Raw genomic sequence first — 22,948 nt, forward strand, 5'->3', positions numbered from 1 at the left:
ATTAATATGGAGATTGAAGTCAATGGAGCAATGAGGATCTGCCCCATGGCCTACATACAAAGTTGCACCAGTTTAACTAAACTGGGTGTAACTTTTTTTATGGACACCATTACATCAATTTAAATCTGTCCTACATTGGCTTAGGTTGCCCCTGTTAAGTAAAATAATAAAAATATGGTATGATTTTAGTAGGTTTTATGCCTTGGCCAGGAAGTGTTCTTAGCAATTTCGCAAGACTGATTTATAGATCTTTTGCATGATAAATGAAAGTATTTGTACAGTCCTGTGTCTATTGGCTAAAATAATTAAGAGTAATGCTCACAGCCCTGTTGATGTTGAAAAGTGTTTTGCAGAAGAAGGCAAGTATCGACACCCCAACCTTTATCGACACCCCAACCTTACAGTTGAGTAGGCTGAGGCACAGAGATGAAGTGAGTTGAATAAGATCACAAAGCAAGTCAGCAGAGGGAGAATAGAACCCAGGTCTCCTGACTCCCAGTCTAGTTCCCTTTCCCCAGATTATGCTGCCTGACCAGCAGAGAGCATTCGTAGGGGATTATCAGGGACCCAGGTGGCAAAGCTATTTGGTATCCCCCTGCTGCCAGGCATCCACACATCATTTTACGAGGTCTACCATTTTACACTTTTCAGTCTTTTTTTTCCTTTTTAACTGGAATGCAAGACAACAATCCTGCAATCACACAGTGCAAGATCACTTTAATGGGGCGCCATGCAGCCACAAGGGCTAATGAGTCTCCACACAGGTCCACCCATGCCAATCCAATTGTACAAGTGGGCCTTAAAATGCTTAAGACATTTTCCAAAGCAATTGAAAAAATAGCTCATGTAGATTACTCTGCATCAGTAAAAAACTAGGAATATCTTTAGTTCATTGTAGTGGTAGCTTCATAAAATTCATTAGATCCAAAAGTTACAACAAGGCAATTCTGTAGATCAATTCAACTTGCAAGAGATCCTGTGTTCAAATCCCAATTAAACCCTCACACAGGTAGGGAATACGGTTGTACCTGTGTTATGGAGGTGATCGGATTACATAGTCCCTACTGGCTTTAAAAGCTAGGAAATAAAAATCTATGAACAATACTTTAGGATTAATGAATGGCATTTTCAAATTATCCTGCAATCTATTTTTGATAGATTTTCTCCCAAAGAATATTTGCTTCTCCTGAAAACGTTTTATTAATAGATTTTGTCCATCTCTACAGTGAGCTGCTCTTCCTGGGAAACCAGTGGAATAGCTGCAGCTATGGCTAATCCGACGTTTCTGATCAATAGTCTAATAAACACAGGTCCAAATTCTGCTCACTTTACTCATCCGAGTAGTGCCATTCGCATCAATGGGCTATATAACTTAACTCCAGTGGCAAAGATAAGCTTGGCATACATTGCTTTGTCAGCTAAATACAATAAATTCAAGAGTACAGCTCTCTTCTGAAAAGAGAGAGTATACATGGCATCATCTTTCTCAGCAGATCTACTCCTTGTGTCCCTTCACAGGTAGACCCACTGACTTTGGTGAAACAAATATATATTTTATTGTTTTTGACTCCTACAGAGCCAACTGTAACTAAGTGAGTGTGATAAGAGTTTTGTTTACTCAGTTCCAGTCATTACAGGTGTGCCAACTCATTGGCCCATATACATACTAATATATGTATATAAACAAATACCACTTTGACAGCAGTAAGGGGCCTTAAAGCGGGCATAAATATAATTTACACTGCCAGAGCACTGTAAACGTGCACAATGGTAAAGGACAATCAGGCCCTTTGTCTTTAGCAGGCTTGCATAGGTGTAACAAGAAGTCTTAATTTGGACCACCAGGTCCTTATCATATTACAGTACTAGTGAGGGATAAACTGAACAGCTCAACTTTCTGAGTCCAGGCTAAGTTTGCATGGCTGGTGTGAGGGGACATTTTTATATTCGTAAAACACCACTTTTGACATGGAAACAAAATGAGGTAGTGAAAATCATAGAATCATAGAACTGGAAAAGACCTCGAGAAGTCTGTAGTCCAGTCCCCTGCAATCAAGGCAGGATTAAGTATTATCTAGACCATCCCTGACAGGTGTTTGTTCAACCTGCTCTTAAAAATCCCCAATGATGGAGATTCCTAGGCAATTTATTCCAGTGCTTAACCACTCTGACAGTGTGGTTCAGATAGTTCAGTGTGGTAACATAGCTCAAAACATTTAAATGCAGAACCTCATGATGCCATTTTTTATAGTTACTTTTCAGATTAGAACCACTCTTTCACGTTAACTGCAAACCAACATAAGGTAATAAATACCATCATTTGCAGTGGTTTATATACTTTTTCACCTAACCTTTGGGGGGGGAAAAAACTTCATTAAGCCAACATGAAACACCTAATGTTTAAACACTTTGATATATCAGCAGCTATATAGTAATCACAGAACTAATTAATTATCTAAGACACTGGTTTGTAGGTTGGCACACACAGAATATGATCTGATGACTGATTGCTATTAAATACAGTATATCTAGCTTACACTTCAAAAAACCAGTGAAAAACATTTAAATGCAGCTATGCATGTATCTGCCTGAACCCTCACAAAACATTTATTTAATTATTTTTTTAAAAAGCCACTTCCCCACCCTAAACTTTGTCTGTTGTTGCTAAGTTTCTTCCATCAGGATACTCAAAACCTACAAGCATGTTGCTACATATTGGATACATATTTCAAGATGTTATAGGATATACATAACATTTAAGTCATGGGATTCTTCAGACAAATGGTAAAATACTTAGAATACAACCCTGAAGTACCACATTGTAACCCACCATTTAATTTTTGCAGATAATAAAACTTATGAATTCTGTACCAATGTATTGTTTCTTTAATGAGGGTTGAGTTGTGAAGGTCAGAATTTCCCTTTCCTCTCTGGCTTCTCGAAGTTGGTGTCCTGCTTCCCAGATCACTGCAGTGTTTGTTGCGGTTAATAAGGACATCCAATGCTGCAGTTTCTAATAATGTAACATGCACCATTTTTCTCAGCATGTTTTTCCTTATACTAGGGAGCACAAATATAAGGCCCAATTGTAGCAGTGCTGAACTCCCAGAATTCCAAGCAGAGCCAATGGGACCTGCAAGTGCTCAATGTCTTTAAAAAACAGCTCCATAGGAACCGTTCTGAAGAGAGCCACTTTTACCTGCTTTGGCCAGCGCACAAATCAATATCACTTCACGTTCTGTTTACTCTCCTACGGCAGCAATCTCCTTCCACCTCTGCTGTGTTTTTTCACATGCAGGATTAACTGCCCTTCGGAACAGCCACTAGATTCCTCCACCTCCCACTAGTTCACAGTAAGACTCTGTAGCATAATGACTGCACTTTTAGACTCTAGAAATGGCTACAGTAGCTGCTAGTCAGATTGAGGTCTATTAGCCTGATTTTGGAAGGTGCTGAGCACTTACAGATCCCATTGATTTCAAAAGGGGGTTGTGAGTGCCCAATAACCGAAAATCTGTCTGTCAAAGAGTGCACCTCCTGATGGCTGGGTGTGGCATAGCAAGCTCTCTCCTCTCCAGTGCCGCCTGCTGACAGTCATTTTGGCCCCACAGCAGTCCCCGTCTTCTCGAAACTTGGCCATCTGCCCAGGTCACCATTTTGTTACCCCAGAAGTTCAGCAAACAGCTAGAGTACTTACAACTTACAAAGTCTTCGTCCCCAACTTCGGGCTCTTTGGGCCTTGCATGCTCTTTGTTCAAGGCTTCCCAATGTTCTCATCCCCTTAAATCTGGGGACTTAACATCACCTTCCCTGGTGGCTAGTAGGGGAACCGAGGCCCTCTCCCCACCGGGTTCCAGCCCAAGGTCACTTTAAGTGAGAAGGCAAGGTCTCTCTACTCTGACCCACCCCTGCTTCTACCCAGAACCTCGCTAGGTTCATCCTACTCTCAACGTCAGGACTTGCAGGGCTCTCCCCTGGAATCCCCCAATAAATCTGAGACTAAAAGCACAAACTTAAACCATCTTCCATCCTCCACAGGCTTGACCTTTCATGCCTCAAGTTCCGCAGGCTGTTCCTCCACTGAATACCTCCCAGGGCCCCACTCCCTAAAAATCCAGATCCTCCCCTTTTATCAGGGCTTATCACTGGAGCCTACTCCACTCCCAGTGGCTGCTTCATCTCTCTCCTGGTGCTCTGTGAGACTTGTCTAGTCAGGAGATGGCTAGGGCCAATTCCCTCTCTAGGCTTCTGCCTGGAGCCTGCCAGTCTGTCTACTTTCTAGTCCCAAAGCATGACCAGAGAGTTCCTTCCTCTCCTCCCTGCAGCCCCCTTCTGCTCCAAACTTCCTTTCTTTATCCTAACCACCCAGCTCCCTCCCCAGCTGAGCTTCATCTCTAATTGTGCCTGGCTCACCCTTCAGATGCAATCAAGTCAGGTTGCTTGAGCTCTCAGGCCCACATTATCCTTTCACTTCCTGCATGGGGTACACAACCCATCATACTGGCCCATATAAATTAATTTACAAACTCCAAAACAAACACCCTCACACCGTATTTAACTCTGAAAAACCTAATACTAGACAACAGAAGAGAGGAAAGTTATGATATTCAAGTGTCACTTTCTGTTCCAAACAGCAACAATAAATCTATATTCAAACATTTTATATTTGCAGAAGCCTCATTTGTTTCAAAGAGGTACTTGTAAACACTATGCTAATGTTCGGGAAGTGGAAAATTTACTTAGTTATTGATGTCAGACATTTCAAAATGGCTTAGCCCAAGAAACACCAAAATTAAATAATGTTCACTGAACACTAGTCAGAATTTGCATATTCTCTGCTCTACTCCCACAGACAAAGTTATACCCTGCTGGAAGGTAAACAAAAGCTTCCTTCAAGAGCTGAACACTCAACAAAAAAGGACCACATCTCAACAGAAACACACATGGAACATTAAGGCTTTGTCTATATTGAGATTTTGCCCCCATTTCAGTAGTTGATGACTAGACTTTGAAATAGTTGCAGGCATTGAAAATCCTAGCACAGCGTGGCTTGGTGGAGAGAGCACTGGACTGGAGCACAAGAGACGAGGGATCTATTTCTAGCACTGCTACTGGGCAACCTGGGACAAGTCACTTCATCTCTGTGCCTCAGTTTCTCCATGGATACAATGGTATAAAGATGCTTACATTCTTTATAAAGCACTTTGATATTTACTGATAAAAAGCACTATATAAGAGCTAGGAACAACTAATAAATATAATAATAGCATAGAGGAGGACAGCTGTAATTATCCCAGTCATGCAGGAAGACAAGATGCAAGGGATGGGGCTTAATTAGGCTGCAACACTATTAACTCATCTGGAAACTATCCAGCAATAATTCACACAGTGCAGGTTATCGTAACTTCCTTAATCCTTACTTTCACAGGTTAACTTTGACCTCCCGCCCTTCCTCCGGGGCGCTCACTTAAGGTTTCAGGATCCCAGCTGACAGCTCTTTTGGGCAGAGACCTGCGTCTCCTCTTCCAGGCTTGCAGTCTCTTTGCACCTCACTGTGCCTGCCCCAGCAGGTCTGATTGGGATCCAGCACCTGTGGTTAACCTTTCTCCAGGAGTTGCAACAATGTGTACTAGTTAGCAACCAGCCTTCACAAAGCAAAATACTTTTATTCTTAGGGTGCATTTATTATCAGGGTAAAAGTGTTAGAGAAAACATGTGAAAACAATAAAAATGTCCTGTACCCATGCTAAAACTTTACCAGAGATTACTCATCAGTTCTAAGGGGTCCCGATAAGCCAAAGTCTTTCCAATCCTTCCACAACAGTGCCCTCCCCTCAGCTCCTCTTGGAGCGAAGGTCCCATCCATTTGCTGAATCAAAAAAGGTCCTGTGCCAGTTTAAACTCAGTCTTTATGCCAAAAGCCCTTTCTTTGTCAGTTACTCTCTGGAAAATTCAGTCTGAACCAGTATATGCAAGTCTCCCCAGGGAGTGGTACCTCTCCAGAGGAGTTTACAAACCAGAGTGATTCATCTTAATCAACCCCCCACACACACATACTGTTTTTAGTTCCTGGAGGAACTATGGTAACCCTCCCTCCACTCCCCCACAAAACTGCATATAATCCCTGCCCACAGTGATAACAAACCATCCATAAACTTAACACAATATGGTCCCCAAAGATATCGCACGTGATTGCAATATCTATCACAGTTACCACCTAGTGAGAGGCTGCCATCAGCCCCCAACCCCTCTCCACTGCTGGTACCTAGCCTGTCGCTGAGACCCCAGCACCATCCCCTTGCTTGAGGCTTAAGGGGCTGGGGAAATGGAATTGACAGTCTCTAGGAGCTCCAACGCCATCCCCCAGCTTCTTGAGGGGATGCCTTCCCCGTTAATCCACTTCTCACTCTGGTTTATCAGGGAACCAGACCCTGTATGGAACTGGACACCTGCCAGCTGCTAAATTACGACACCTTGAACCTTAACTCTTCACTTACCTCCCTGGATCCCTACACTGCTGTGGGGAATGTGAAGAAAACCACTTCACGCTGGCCAGTCAGGTAGTGAGGGAAAATTCTTTCCCAGTCCCCAAAAAGGTGACTAGTGCAATGCCCACAGCAAATCAAAAACCTGGTGCTATGCTAATCCCAGCTGTGGAGCTGAAGCTCCGGTCAGAAGGTCAGGGCTCATATCCCTCTACTGAGTTCACAGGGGCCTATGGATAACCTAAGCCCCACTGGCCTGCCCACCAGCCCAACTGATGCTCCCTTCCCACCCCCCCAGCCATCTTCCTCTCCCAATTCCAAGGAATGAGGGAGATTACTCCTTTTACTTGCCATTCCAGACACAGAGTCATTGTATTTGAGGTTGCAGGAGTGTATTTGCTCTGATGAAGCTCACCCCTCAAAACTAGCATAAACTCCACTCAAGCAAATCTTTATTTTCCTTGTCTATACTTGGGGTTCACATAGGTGCATCTAGTCAATGGCTGGCCTCTGACTGCTGCATTTGGACTGAATTTGCAACTTTGACAAGGCCTAAATTAATATTTAAAGTGCCTATTATATAGAGGACCAAATTAGCCTGTTATCCCTCTAATAAAAAAGGGTAGAAAAGAATCAATAGATAGAATATCTTGTCTGTTAAAGGGCTATTGTGTTATTTCACTCATGTCAACAACAAAATTCCAAACTCATTCACATGCTCATGATTTGATCTGCCACTGGAAAAGAAAATCATTTCTTACTTCAATGTAAAAGATCACTAATTCTTAGGCACTGCTGCATGAACTGCTCAGAGTTTTAAGATGGCTCATCAAATGGCCATCTAAATTTCCAGACCATTTCTTCACTCCCTCCTCCATAGAGTATTAGTTTCTATTACCTGGATTGGAATTATCACCAATTAATAATTAGTGCCCAAACAGATGTGAACTCTTCTCTTGAAAACACCAGTCACAAGTTCTCAGTTGCAAACTAACGTAAATTGAATCTAGATATATTAATGGCAAAGGGTTCATATAGTACCACTTTGAACACAACAGATGTCTCACATACTAGATTACAGGCAGAGGGCTCACAGAGGACACCTTCCCAAATTTACTGAGATATCCAGTTCTTAACTTTGAGTCAGTGTCTATTCACTCTTAAGTATCAATAAAGATAGTGAAGTGTAAAGAAATCTTAGAGTCAACTAATCTGTATTATTAACTAATCTATAAATACCAGCCTTTAACTTTAAAGAAGCAGTCTTTAAACCAATTATCTGCAGTGTTGTTATAGAATAATGGGATAATCTTTTAACCCACAGGAACAGTTTAACATTAAGACATAACAATTGATATTGGACTAAAGTAATTAAATCATAATCTCCACACAATGTGTTTTTGCTACAGGGAATCTACAAAAATGTGTTACAACAAGCCAGACACACCCTTCAGTGCTGAACGAAAAGGTTTACGCATAACACAATATATTTTCCCCCAAATCAACTAGAGTTAAAGAGGGTGGAGGAAAGGGAAGTAACCCAGGTTGCTCTACAAACATCCCAAGACACCCTGTCCTCTTCAGAGAGTTTTGTTTTTTATTTAGTTGATTAAATAATAGACAAAGTGAGGGTAATTATTAATGGAGGAGTATATTCAAGGCAAAGGAGAAGAGCGAGCTTTTATGGCTGCAAAGGTATGAACTACTAACAAAAGGAACCTTATTAAGTGATCTAAAAGCTTTGCAAAAGCCCCACTCAGAGGCTTTCACAATAGTAACTCCTTAAGGACTCGATCCTGCAAAGAGCTGAGCAATTTGGCCCTGATCCAGCAAAGCATTTAAGCGTGTATTTAAACTTTGAACAATGAAATCAATGGGACTACTCAAGTGCTTAAAATTAAGCATGCACGTAAGTGTTTTTCTGGATAGGGGCCAAAGTAGTCATCACCTTCCAGGATTAAAGGTTAAGCGGGGGCTAACAAATACTATAAAAAGGAGTGTTCCTTACCTATCTCCATGCAAGAAATCCATACACCATGAGCAGAGTGGAGATTAAAAACAAAACACAGATTAATTCTGCCTGGCATGCATCTAATGAAGAAATCAAATCCGTCTGAACTGTTTCTGCCTGAAGATAGACCAGCTGAAAGGAATAGCAAAGGAAGGAAACTAGATTGATTCCCTAAAAAAAAATCTTTTACTGTTTAGGCAGATTTTAAGACCACGTCTTAAAAACAAGAAAAGACGACAACAACGACGACCGGTAACAATGACCATTTATGAACATAATCACATGCCACACAAATGGATGCAAGTACTTGAAACAACACATAACTATCTAGATCTGTAGACAGGGGCAAACTACTGTAAATGGTCGGATTAGGTTTAATGCTCCCAATTCACATAATGCCATATATCTGGGAAACTTTGACGGAACACAAACGATTAAAAAGTATTTGGAGGAATTTTTTTTTTTTGGGGGGGGGGGGGGGGGGGGGGGGGGGACTTGGAATACAAACTTGGTACTGGCTCCAAGAACTATAAAAAAACAACAACACAGACTGGAAAATAGAAGCAGCCATTGAACATTTGCTGGAACCTGAAGCAACAGAGGTAATAACCAAGTACAGTTAATTTGGCCTTAGTTGAAGTCTAAGTTAAAACCACATCCCAACAAAATGTAAAATAAGAATGTTATTTCTAATTAGAACAATGTTGTGAGGGTAACACCACAAGAACATTATTTCTTCACACTTGCTATGCTCAGTTTACTACTGAGATGCATTTCAATGGTGACCTAAACATCCTGTGTCACCAGGCAGGAGGATTCATTCTTGAGAATTATTGATCTGACTACTCCTTCCTGTGACTTCTCTGCTTCAGGACAGCATGTCACTCACACTAACCTTGAAATGATTACAGTACAAGATGACAGCACTCAGAATGAAATGCTTGTAATATTCAGACCAAGTTAAGAGAACACTGTTGCCATGATTTAGACAGAGAAAAGCCAGGACACTGAAAAGTTAAGGGTGAAATTCCTACCTTAGCTCACACTGTCATACAAGGAGAAGATTGACGATAGGAGATGCAGCATGGGTCCAGTGGACAGGACACTAGTCTGGGACTCAGGAGGCCCAGATTCTATGATCTTCTGTATGACCTTGGGCAAGTCATTTCACACTCTGCGCGTCAGTTTCCTTTCCCACCCTTTATCTTGCATACTTAGTCTGTAAGCGTTTAATGAGGTAGCAACTGTCTCTGTGTGTACTACTATATTACTAGGAATAAATACTATTAGTATTATAAAAATAAAAAACACAGATGTGCCAGGAATTGGGCTCATTATGCAGCGACAATGCAGCAGAGCTATACTGAAGGGGTGCTTTCCCCTGTTGAAAAAGAAAACTCTCCTCTCCCACCCATACTAGGGATCTAACATTATTCTATACAGAGATTCTCTGATTCCTCAGTTCTCCAGTTAACTGCCCGGGAAGTGCTCTGAAGAGGTGAGCGGTTCTATAGGAAATGACAAGGTATTTAGACAGACAGAATCTAGTTTCAGGTACTTAATTTTTTAACTGCATGAAATTGCCTCCAAAGAACGTCACTCCTGGAGAGCAGCAATCCTCAAGTAGATGGGTCAGGAAACTATCATAAAAATGGAGTGGAGGGAAAGAGTGACAAGCACTCTGAAATGCTGCCCTACTTCATTTAGATTCTCCAGCACTATTAGTTAGTGGATTAGCTACGGAACTGCTAAATATTAGAAGAAGTAGTGGTGGTACTGTCAAAAGCACAGACAAACCATGAGGATCAAGTGGCTCCCGCCACCACCCTGTAAGTGGCAGAAACGTTGAAAGGAAGCTATTATTGTGGTGAAATGAGCCCTTTCTACATTTGTGAATTGCTGTCACCAGTGCAACACACACCCCTGAATACAAATAAGTATCCTTACAAGGGTATGTTCTGACATCAATTCCCATGTAGACGGATCTCCCAACCAGAAATGACATTCTCCAAACAGTGGCTTGATTTATTCCAAGATGATTCCTAGGATAATGGCGCATTAGTGACAGCCATTGCCCCCTTCCACTAACTGAAAACTATTTAGCTACTAGCACAGACCTGGCACCACCATTTTCAAGACTGTTACTGGAAGTGCAATTAAGATTGCCACACTTTCTGTAACAGCATTAAGCTGGTTTGCAGACTTGGCTTAATAGACATACTCCACTAAGGAAAATAATGTTTAAATATTCAAATTATGCAGGAAGCTGTAGATCACAAATAAGAAGGGAAATGCCAAGATAAAAAGGTCTACAGCTCCCTATCCCACTCACTTACATAAAACATCAACTCACTATGGGTCTTTTTCATAAGCAGCATCTTGAAGACCCTGTTGTCCGCAGAACTTACCGTAATAAAAAAAAAGAAGCTAGGCAAAATGCTACACAAAGCTGTAAGGAAATAACATAGATCAAGCTTAAACAGCTCTCTCTCAGGGTGGGGGAAGAGAAAAGGGGGTCCAATTCCTATCTAACCTGCATGCTGTTAACAAAAGGAGCCAATTGAAGGGGAAGAAGTCTACCTTTTCTGACTAATGAAGGATGTTCTCATTTAGTTTATTAAAGGAAGAAAATCACCACTCCTCCAAAGGAATGGACACTCAACCTCTAGTATAAAGAATATACATAGGACACCTAAAAACAGCCAGCCTAGTTGACTGTCTTTCAGGAGACTAAAATGGGCATATTCCTTGGAACTCAAGAGCAAAACCACATAAGTCAGGCTCAAGAACACCTCTGATTTAGACCATTCAAGGAAAAATCATCATATTTCAAGCCAAAAAATAAAATAAATAAATAAAAGTAGAGCACCACAGCCAACATTGTTAAGAATGTAGCTGCGTAGACACAGGCTCAGAATCAGCCAGGTATAAGGCATTCAATACACTATCTGGCCTCTGTAAAATAAAAAGTGATCACCAGAGAAGAACAGTCCTAGCTTCAAGCAGCAGGTAAGGGGGAAAAAAAAGAAACCAAATGGGAAGGGTGTACAGTGCTTCCTTACATGCACGCTGCTAGAACTCTCCACTGGTGGACTTGAAGCACTACACCCATAATATCAATACTACTTTGGTTCTAGATCTACACATCCTATTGCAACAGTAGTTAAGGTGGGATTTTCAAAAGCACTCAGCACTGGTCTAGCTCTGCTCCCATGGAAGTCCATAGTGAAACGCCCATTGCATTCAATGGAAGTCATTGGACTTCAATGGGAGCAGTGCTACGCCAGTGTTGAGCACTTGCCCTTAAAGGCTGAGACTATAGAAAAAACAATGAGGAGTCCTTGTGGCACCTTACAGACTAACACATTTATTTGGGCATAAGCTTTCATAGGCTATAACCCACTTCATCAGATGCATGGAGTGATAAATACAGTAGAGAGGTACAAATATACAGCACATGAAAAGATGGGAGTTGTCTTACCAAGTTGGGGCTTAATGCTAACGAGGCCAATTCAATCAGGGTGGATGTGGCCCATTCCCACCAGCTGACAAGAAGTGTGAGCACCAACGGAGGGAAAATTACTTTTTGTAGTGACCCAGCCACTCCCAGTCTTTATTCAGACCTAACTTGATGGTGTCAAGTTTGCAAATTAATTCCAGCTCTGCAGTTTCTCCTTGAAGTCTGTTTTTGAAGGTTTTTTTTGTTGTTGTTGAAGAATGGCCACTTTTAAGTCTGTTATTGAGTGCCCAGAGAGATTGAGGTGCTCTCCTACTGGCTTTTGAATAGTACTAAAACAGCTACCCCTCTGAAGACTATAGAAGAATATCCTACCTGAGAATTACCACATACAGCACAATCCCACAAACTTGTGAGGGGCTGAGCACCACAGGATTTGAGGGAGCCCTGCATCTCCTAGGACAGTGGTTCTCAACCAGGAGTCTGGGGCCCCCTGGAGGACCGCAAGCAAGTTTCAGGGGGTCTGCCAAAATAAACCAGAGAGCAGGGCCAGCATTAGACTTGCTGGGGCCCAGGGCAGAGAGTGGAAGCCCAAGCCCCACCACTGAAGCCAAAGCCTGAGCAACTTAGCTTCACGAGGCTCCCTGTGTCATGGGGCCCCAGGCAATAGCCCTGCTTGCTACGCCCTAACAGTAGCCCTGGCTTTTAATCTACTGAATATGCAGAAATACAGCTGTGGCAGCACAGGTGAGCCTTGGAGTTTCTATAGCATGTTGGAGGGGAGGAAGGGGGGGCTCAGAAAGAAAAAGCCTGAGAACCCCTGTCCTAGGAGAAGTTCAGTGCATCATAGGCTTGGACCCAAAAAGTGAGAGTTCACTGTACTTTTCACCACACCTACCACCCACTTGGTAAATACCACCCACTTTCAAGGTCTAGTCACAGTATATACCAGAGGTGGGCAAACTATGGCCTGCAGGACAGTCCTGCCTGGTCCTTGAGCTCCTGGCCAGGGAGGCTAGTCCCCAGCTCCTCCCCTGTTGTCCCCCCACCCCCGCAGCCTCAGTTCGCCGTGCTGCCAGTGCTCTGGCAGCACAGCGGCGTAGCTGGCTCTAGCCTGGCAATGCGGCTGCCAGACATGCTGCTCTGAGCGGCATGGTAAGAGGGCGGGAAGCGCGGGGGGGGGGGGGGGGGTTTGGATAATGGGCAGGGGATCCTGGGGGCAGTCAGGGGACAGGGAGCGGTTGGATAGGGCGGAGGTTCTGCGGGGGAGAGCAGTCAGGGGACGGGGAACAAGGGCTTGGATAGGCGTGGGAGTCCTGGGGGGCCTGTCAGGGGACGGGAATGTGGATAGGGTTCGGGCAGTCAGGGGACAAGGAGCAAGTGGGGTTGGATGGGTCAGGAGTTCTGAGGGGGGCAGTCAGGGGGTGGGAAGCAGGGGCCAGGCTGTTTGGGGAGGCACAGCCTTCCCTACCCAGCCCTCCATACAGCTTTGGAACCCCAATGTGGCCAAAAAGTGTGCCCACCCCTGGTATATACACAACTGATAGAGTTGAAGGTCAGAAGGATGAAGGAGCCATTACATCATATAGCCTGACTTCATAACACAGACCTGTAAATTTCAACTACTTACTTCTGTGTTGGGCATAATAACTTATGTTTGACTAAAGCACGTCTTCCAGAAGGGCATCCAGTCTTGAACTGAAGGCACAAAGACCTGGAGAATCCACCACTTCCCTTGGAAGTTTGTTCCAATGGTTAACAACCCTCACTGTGAAAATTTGTGCTTGATTTCTAATTTGATTTTGTCCGACTGCAGCTTCCTGCCATTGGTTCTTGTTCTGCTATTCTCTGCATTTTCTTCCCCTGAAGTACTTACTGTAATCATGACACCCCTCAAATCTTCTTTTTGGTAAACTAAACAGATTGAGTTCTTTAAGCCTCTCACTGTAAGGCATTTTCTCCAGCCCTCAAATCATTTTTGCAGCTCTTCTCTGCACATTCTCTAATCTTTCAATGTTCTTTTAAAAATGTGGACACCAGAACTGGACACAGTATTCCAGCATACGTCTAACCAATGCCATATACAGAAGTCATGCACCTCCCAACCCCTCTGATGCTCTACTGCCCTGTTTATACACCCAAGGATTGCATTAGCCTTTTTGGCTGCAGCATTGCATTGGGAGTTTGAATTAATTGCTTGTCCGGTATGATACCTAAATTCTTTTCAGAGTCGCTGCTTTCCAGGATACTGTCCCCCATTCAGTAGGTAGGACTTGCATTCCTTATTCCCAAATGTGCAACTTTGCATTTGGCTGTATTAAAAACACATTTTGTTTGAATGGGCCCAACTTACCAGTGATCCAAATTTTAAATCAAGGGTGATTTGATATTTACTTCCAGATCATTGGTACTAAGCCTGATCAACTTTTTTTTTTTTTTAAATCAATCCCTGCAGAACCCCATAGAAACACCCTATTCAAAGATGATTCCCTACTGATGACCTTTTGGAGGTCAGTTAGCTAGTTCTTAGCCTATTTAACGTGCAATTTATTGATATTTGTATAATGCTTTTTTTTTTTTAATCCAAATGTTTTACGGTATTAAGTCAAATGCCTTAAAAAAGTCTAAATATATTAGATCTATGCAGCTGCCTTTATGAACTAAGTGCATAATCTCCTCAAAGAATGAGAATTATATTTGTTTGACAAGATCTACTTTCCACAAAACCATGCTGACTGACATTGTATTCGTTTCCTTTAAGTCTTTACAAACAGATTCCTTTATCAATCATCTTTTCCATTATTTTGGCCAAGACTGATGTAGGGATAACCAGCCTATAGTTACCTCTTACCTTTTTTGAATATTGGCACATTAACACTCTTCCGGTATTTTGGAATTTCCCTGGTATTCCAATAGTTCATAAAAATTATCAGTAGCAGACCAGAGATTACCTCAGCCAACTCTTTTAGCACCCTTAGGCACAAGTTACCTGGGCCTGTCTATTTTAAAATGTGTGTCCCTAGTAGATAGTGTTTAATAGCTCTCTGTTTAGAAATGACCTGGAAAGTACTTCTTCATCCTCATGTGATACAAGCACATCATTCTGCTTCTTTCCAAATACAAAACTAACAATTGTTAAGACGTCCTCATGACACACTCCAATGGTTCCCAAGTCCAAGGATTAAAAATACATAGGAACATTTTGCAGGAAAAAAGGAATAATTAGTGCATCCATCCAGTTGTTTCTAAACAAAATAAGAGTCTTTTTCTGTTAATTCTCTCTACACAAATACACTAGTTTATAGCCCATACTAACAATTCCTAATCCTTGTAGACACAAATAAAATCAACAGAAGAAAACATTCCATGTTATAGGAATGAAAAAAAAAAAATTATTATATATATATATAAAATCTTATAGCTGCAAGTACCTACCTACTATTTGTCAAAAGCTGACACTGTGCTTGGCGCTGTAAAGACAGAGTAAGATGCAAATGTTGTTCTCAAGGGGCTCATGTTATAATTCAGACAGAGAATAGTCCAGACACCCAGGACAAACCAGACTGATGTCACAGAGATGCAGGGTTGGGTGCTGGGAGTTTTTTTTTTTTATTTTGTCTGTTCTAGGGATTTTTTGAGTATCAATTTCGGGTTATGGTTTTGTGGATTATTCAGTCAGTGATGAGAAGATGATTTTATAAGGAATTTTTACAGTCTTTTCAGGAGACGTTGGAAAATAGATCCATTATTGAGTAGAAAGGATAAAAAAAGATTAGTAACTTGCAATTTGTTTTTATCAAATCCTGAACATATATATTTTGGAGGGGAAAAAAAAACTAACAGAAGAAATGTTTATTTCGGAAAAGAAAATAACATTTATATTATGTTGTGACAGAAAGAATGCAGTTATAAAAACAGGAAAGCTGACAGATCCTTATTACCACAGAACTACTAACATATTTGCCGTTAGAAAAATACTCGTCTCTGCTGTTCTCACTGTTTGAGAATGTGTTCTTATTCATGTGACACAGATTTCCAGATTCTCTCTGACACACACAATCTTCTAGTGCACAAAAGCAGCAAAAGGAGCACCAGTCCTTTTCTGAAGCCTCTAGAATTTTAGCTTTCAGAACAGTTACATCAAGCGATGGGGCAAAAAAAGGAACTTTCAATGGATCGATTACATCACAAAAATTGCAAGGGCAAAATGCACAAAATCTCTTACATTCCAACTACTAGAATGCTGATATTCTTGAATTGCTCTCTTTAAATTACACCAATAATTAGGAACTATACTTATCATTGGTCCGTGTGCTAATGCAAATCAAATTTAAAAAGATATAAATGATCTCAGACTGGGAAAAGCTGTGCTTTTTGAAACAGTGAAATAAAAAGGAAACAAAGAAGTCTTACCATTTTGATGCCAGTGGAAAATGTGACTGGTTTGACTGGTCTGGGTTTTTCCAGCTGCATTTCTAGCTGCGTAGATCTGTCTTTATGTTGAGCTAAGAGCAGGGAGGCCGGCAGATGGGAACTTTCCTGTAAACATGTTGAAAACACAGATTGAAATAGTCAAAAGAAAAAAAATTAATGCTGCTCATTCTTCACGACTACAAATTGTGTCTGAAAAGGCCATCACCAGCAGAAAGAGATTACGCTAAATATTCTCTATATGAGAAACAGTTTACAGCAAACAATCACTTTCAGTAATAAGAAAAAGCTGCAGCAGCCTCATAAATCAGTGTAATCTGCAAACAACCATTTTTATAGAATCCACATTAAAGACAATATAACAGAGTCCTTATTGCAACCGGCCAATGCAACCATATTTATTAAAATAAAAAAATTAGAACTTAATCACAGAAGGGGTAGTACAAAGTAGTATAACTTGGATCAGATGTTTATCTAAGACACATTCTTTCTACAAATGAATTCAGACCAGTTTGAAATTGTTTCCCATTAGATTTCACCTGAGGCCGTTTGGAAATGATCCTTGCTCTGCCTTGCACAATGGCACCATTGTAAGTGCAACCAACAGCATATTTATTTTTTCCTTTACCAACTTATTTTTAGGGAAGCCAGCCAATTTTTTTTTTAAATATAAAAGTAATAAAATAAATAGTTAACTTGCTTAACTACTTAAAATCTTACATTTAGGTTACAACAAAAAGATTTTTAACATGTATACACATACCACATTCCAAATAGAGGTAGACAAATTATTGGCTAAATATTTCTCTATTAAAACTAGTCCGATTATCTCTGTGAGCCCTGAAATACTCTAACTTCTCTTTACTGTGGAAGTGGGGCAGGGGGAGATCAGAGCTGTTTATTCCCAGACTCCCTTGCTGCAGCACTTTATGCACAATGCGCTCAAGACAGCAGATCCATTTCTGTTCTGGGGAACCAAGGAACTACTGCTTTGTGAACCAAATTTGCTACTAACTTATAAAGCAATTGAATCCTCAAAGCCAGATTGTGACTATAAATATTTTATTTTTAAAAGTTTAAGATAGAAAAATGACTTTCAATGGGAGTTAGGTGCCTAGGAGCCTTTGAAAGTCTCCTGAAGTGATATAGAACCATCAAGCAGTGCCCATACTTACTACTGTAAGATTAATGTTCCCTCTTCATCTTTCCTATTGCTTGTTATGCTCACTCACTGACTTGTCTTAAAATAGACTGTGGGTTTCAGGGCAGAGATTGTATCTCACAGTGGGACCTGATCTGGGGTGAGGGATAATACAAATGACAGTAAGGAACAGCACAGTCCTGAAAATGCCGGGGTACAGGTTCAGTACCCTTACTCTCTTCTGCATAGGGACTTCTCCCCTTCCAGTTTACATGCAACTGAAAAGAGAATTTGGACCACCCATTTGCTGTGTTAGCACCTGAATCTCTGAGCACCTGCATATCATCCAATACACTCATAGTCCAAGTGCGCACTACAAGTGCTGCTATTCTGCAGCAAATTGTTGAGAAGACCCTACTGAATGCGATATTTTTTTAATTTCAGATTTAATGTGCACTATATGGCTGGGGGGAGAGGGGAGGCTCCTTAGGCTTTTTATCCTCCACCCACTTATCACATTTGTTGTGCTTCTCATGCGACAACAAAAGGCAGCCAATTTCTAAGCTAATTTCTCAGCAGTTTCTACATTAGCATAGAGATACACAGTTCTGGGAAATCAGCATTGCACACTGCTTTTGGTTCACTGTTTGTCCTGTGTAATAAGCATACAGCCATTTTAGTTAACTATCACTACAGAGCAGTAAAGAGATCGATATCATAGACCAGATCCTGCAAACATTTAATGTATATAGGTAACTTTCCGTATGTGAAAAACACATTGAAATCAATGCAAGCATTTGCCCCAGGATTGTCAATCATGTGCATAAGTGTCTACAGGATCAGAACTCACAGCTTGGAGGGAAAGGGTGTGGGGGGACTAAGATGGCTTTAAGCTACCTCGGCATCTTCCTGATTCTGGAAGCAGGAGATACATCCCCCACAGCGTAATTAAGAGAACCATGAGGGGCTAAGTCACAGAAGCCTGTCCCTACCTGCCTTCAGGCAGCATCACTGCCCAGAATTCCCACAGCACAATGTGCTTCATCCTTGCCCGGACACGCACTCCCTGTGCCACTCAGCCTCTGGAGCACACCCCCCAGCATAAAAGGTGCTGGGAGCAGAGCTGTGAATCTCAACCGTCATGCACAGGGGAATTAATGACATCTCTAGCACTATCAGTATACAATCACACCACGTGTTCAATATTGTACGTAAAGACAAGTTTACACATTTTGCTCAGGCCCAGGATCTGAAAGTCTGGACAGGAAGAAGCATTGCTCAGCGTGACCCATGAAGAGAATAAAGATTTAAATTACAACTGGCATTTTAGTGAAAAGTGGCAGCCATGGAGACGTCATTTGAAACACTGCCAGCATGAAATCCGTCTAATCCTATATTGGGAGATAGCACGGTGTTGCGGCTAGGACAATGGACTGTGATTCAGGAGACCTGGGTTCTATTCCTGGCTTGGCAACAGCCCTGCGGAGTGACCTTGGACAAGTCACATTACCTGTCTATGCCTCTGTTTCCCCTCCTACCTTGTGCCTGTCTGGTCTACTTAAATTGTAAGCTCTTTGGAGAAAAAGAGTCTATTATATTAATATAGCATCTAGCTCAATGGCTGAAGCCTCTGCTACTGTAATCCACATAAAGTGTAAGAAGCTGTGAACTAGTCTTCAAACTTGCTTTAAAATTTGAACATTAAGGGCAAAATTTTCTCTTGTTGCTGCATGAGACCTCTTAATTCTGCTATTTGTGTGCACTGCTCTCTCAATGACTATGAACTCAATATATGACTGGAGAGCAGGATATTGGTGCTGAGATCTCTTGTGTGCATCTCATATAAATATTTGCCATAAGTTTTTTCTTATTGTTAAATCAATGTTAAAGCACTTTGGAGAAAGCAATGAAAAGGAGTATACACTCAACTATTCTCTGTGAAACAATTCCTAAACAGAGGGTGCATTAAGGAGAGAGAAATTTAAAATTCATGAGTGAAATCCTGGCCTCTTTGGAGTTAATGTGAGTTTTGTGATTGATCAGTGGAGCCAGGATTTCACTCCATATGTTACTAAAATGCATATCTTTACCTATAGTTCTAATACTCAATTTTTAAATCCATTTTGACAATTTTCACTTTTGTTTATATTGTGTTTATCTTTTTCATTTCTCTCAATGAAAAAAAGTGACATTTATTTTACAGTTAGCTTCAGTTTCAGATTTGCAACACAGCAATGTTTAGGCTTCGGGTACTGCAGGGGGGATGTTTAAAAATAAGTGCTCTCATAGAAATTTTAGGAGTTATTGAAGAAACTTATTTCTGCTGGTTTTATAAAAGCATAATTTTACAAAATTAAGTTTTGAGCCAAATTTCGCAGTCCACTTTCAAAACTAGAGAGACATTCTAAAGTTTTCTTACTTTCCTTCTCTGCCTTAATATTACCTGTTTTAAAAATATTTAGATATGTTTTAATAGCAACGCATGTGCAATCAGAGTTAAATTACCTATTTGGTCATGTTATAAAGATTATTTATAACTGCTCTTTTCGCAAGCCATCTGGCGAACTGTATTTCCAGTAAAACCAACTGCTGTGTAAGAAAACAATGTTGGCCCCTACTAAATTAAAAGTGTATTTTAAAGCAGGATTGAACACACATTTTAAAGTCAGAAACCAGTTCAAAACCTTTTTCCAAGCCATTAAGGAAATATACTAAGTGTACAGTGGAGTTATTAATTGGCCTGCTAGTCAGACTATGCCTAACTAAGCAGATCATGAGCATTACTACCTTAAAAGTTATAAGACTCTGCTGGATATGAAATCTCAGATTGTTGGGGGATTTCCCTTTCTGTTGGGATACATCCACTGGAGTAAAACAAGGGGCCTTTCTGCACATCTATGCTGATGTCTAAGGAAAATGAAACACCAGCTCCTTTCAAAGAATCCAATAAAAGGCTGCCACGAACCTTGGCCCCGGGGCAAGGCAGTTCCTCAGCACAGTCCCTAAAACCGTAAAACAAACTCCTAAATCACATAACACCAATATCTCTGCATTTTAGTGGATCTCCCCTTTGGGTCAAAGAAGAATTCTGCATTCTCAGGAAGGGAAGAAAGTAAGTTACATCTTCAAAAACAACCAGAAATAAAATGCAAGAGAACTGGGTTAAATGTAACTTTAATGTGAGAACCAAATGAAAGCAAAGCAAAGAAATTCAGAATTAAGGTTGACACCACATTCTTAAAACACCCTACCAGCATAACAATATTTTTAAATAGATTTCCATGCTTTTCTGGTTTTTCTCTGCCCATATTTTTATTTATAAATGTGCATGTGCAGCACACACACAGTTCTAAGACTCTCTCGTACCATGCATGAGTGTAACAGTACGTTGAGTTGCAAATCCACATTAGACCACACATGCAGAGCATAGGCTGCCCTGTGATCCTAAATCACTATTGAATTTTTGGGTGCACAAAGAATGATGGATTAAGAGGAAATCTAGAAGCAATCCCAGAAAATAGGTCACTTTCCAAAAGTTTTTAAAAATAGCTGACCACTATAGATTTCCAAGAACATACTATACCTAACTTAATAAAATAGACCTCTTTTCTCACCACAGTTGTCAATACGCCTCCTACTGTTTGCTAATACTTTCAGTGCACAAAGCAGATATCCTGATCCTGTACAGTAATTTCTTACAGACGTAGGGATAGGGGAACAGTCAGTTGCTAATTTAATGGATGGGCTGGGTAGACTCACTGGGATAGCCTTTCTGAAATACCAGCACCTTGAATGGTCACAATGAAGTACAATACAGAACACAGACTTTTTAAAACAGGCTTGGAGGGAAAAAAATGGGATGGATTACAGCTAGAAACACCAAAAAAAAAAAAAAATCACAAAAAACAATAAAACAAAAAACCCACACCACCTTACTCAGTCCAAACTCCTGCATTTTGCATGATTACTCCCTGCATCATTCCTGCTAGTGTCTTACCAGATCTGTTCTCAGATGTTTGTAGGATGAAAGAAATTAAAAAATAAATATTAAATGTACAAAACTGATATTCTGTATCAACAGCATAAGTAGCACAAGTCCATGTTTGAAGCCCCAAGAACTGAATTTAAAGCTCAAAATCTGTAGTTCTGTTTTGATACCCACCAGTTCATCCAGAAGTGCCTGTTTATTCTTCCTTTTTATAATCTGTTGCATTTGTTCCTCTTTCTGTATGAACAGTCGCCTTTGCTCGTTTTCCTGTCGTTCCACTTCTAAAGCTTCCTCCAGCTCCTCTTGCTCCCGAGTCTAAAACAGGAATATGAGAAATTTATTATTGGAAAAAATTCTACATTTGGCAGATAAAGTGCTGCCACGGTGCCCTTCCCCCAAGTAAAGGGTGTTATCCTAATGTCTTGGGCAGGGATCTAGAAACAGGCAATGAAAGTGATTAGAGACATGGGTAAAGGCAAAAACTTCCTCTGAAAAGCCTGCGACTCTCTAGTTTAAAAAAGGAAACAAAAAAAAGAGGGTATAGCATAGGGAAAGTGAATTTGGTGCTCCTATTCACCCTCTCTGACAATACAAGAGCAAGGGGAGATTCAACTAAACTGAACTGAAGGGCAACAAATTTAAACTGACCACTTATTTAAAAAAAAAATACAATCGATAATTAACCTGTAGAATGTATTGACACAAGAGATAATTGAGGCCAAGAGCTTATTAGGAGTCATATCCATAATGAAAATAACTACAGTTACATCAGACAGGGATATAAACATGTATGCTTCAGGAAATAAGCCAATCACAAACTGATGGGGCTTAGGAAGAATGACACCCCCCCCTCTTGGGCAGGTTATGCCATCGTAATCCCCTATGTTGTTTCATGAATCTTCCTAGAACATAAGGCCATACTGAGTCAGACCAATGGTCCATGTAGCCCACTATCCTGTCTTCCAACAGTGGCCAGTGCCAGATGATTCAGAGGGAGCGAATAGAACAGGGCAATTTATCAAATGATCCATCCTGTCGTCCAGTCCCACCTTCTAGCAGTGAGAGGTTTGGGGACACCTAGATCATGGAGTTACATCTCTGACCATCTTGGCTAATAGCCATTCATGGACCTATCCTCCATGAACTTATCTAATTCTTTTCTGAACCCCATCATGTTTTTGAGTTTCACAACATCCCCTGGCAATGAGTTCCACAGGTTGACTGTGCATTGTGTGAAGTTCTTCCTTTCATTCGTTTTAAAACTGCTGCCTATTAATTTCATTGAGTGACTCCTGGTTCATGCGTTATGTGAAGGGGGAAATAAAAACTTCCTTATTCACTTTTTCCACACCATTCATGATTTTATAGATCTCTATCATACTTCTCTCATTTGTCTCTTTTCTAAAATGAACTGTCCCAGTCTTTTTAATCTCTC

The 22,948-nt window shown here is 41.0% G+C and overlaps 1 protein-coding gene across 10 annotated transcripts in view; it reads right to left on the reverse strand.

Moving 5' to 3' along the window:
* MNAT1 (MNAT1 component of CDK activating kinase) overlaps positions 1-22,948 on the reverse strand; it is a 180,828-nt gene that overhangs the window by 90,128 nt on the left and 67,752 nt on the right. For all 10 annotated transcript variants that reach the window (XM_037901146.2, XM_007065307.4, XM_037901142.2 and 7 more), the window contains 2 exons: positions 21,688-21,828; positions 16,367-16,492 (listed from right to left, as the gene is read on the reverse strand). In XM_037901146.2, the coding sequence (XP_037757074.1) occupies positions 16,367-16,492; positions 21,688-21,828 (267 nt within the window). The remainder of the gene's footprint in view (positions 1-16,366; positions 16,493-21,687; positions 21,829-22,948) is intronic.

This window comes from Chelonia mydas, chromosome 6, assembly GCF_015237465.2.
Source record: "Chelonia mydas isolate rCheMyd1 chromosome 6, rCheMyd1.pri.v2, whole genome shotgun sequence".
NCBI classification, from domain to species: Eukaryota; Metazoa; Chordata; order Testudines; family Cheloniidae; genus Chelonia; species Chelonia mydas.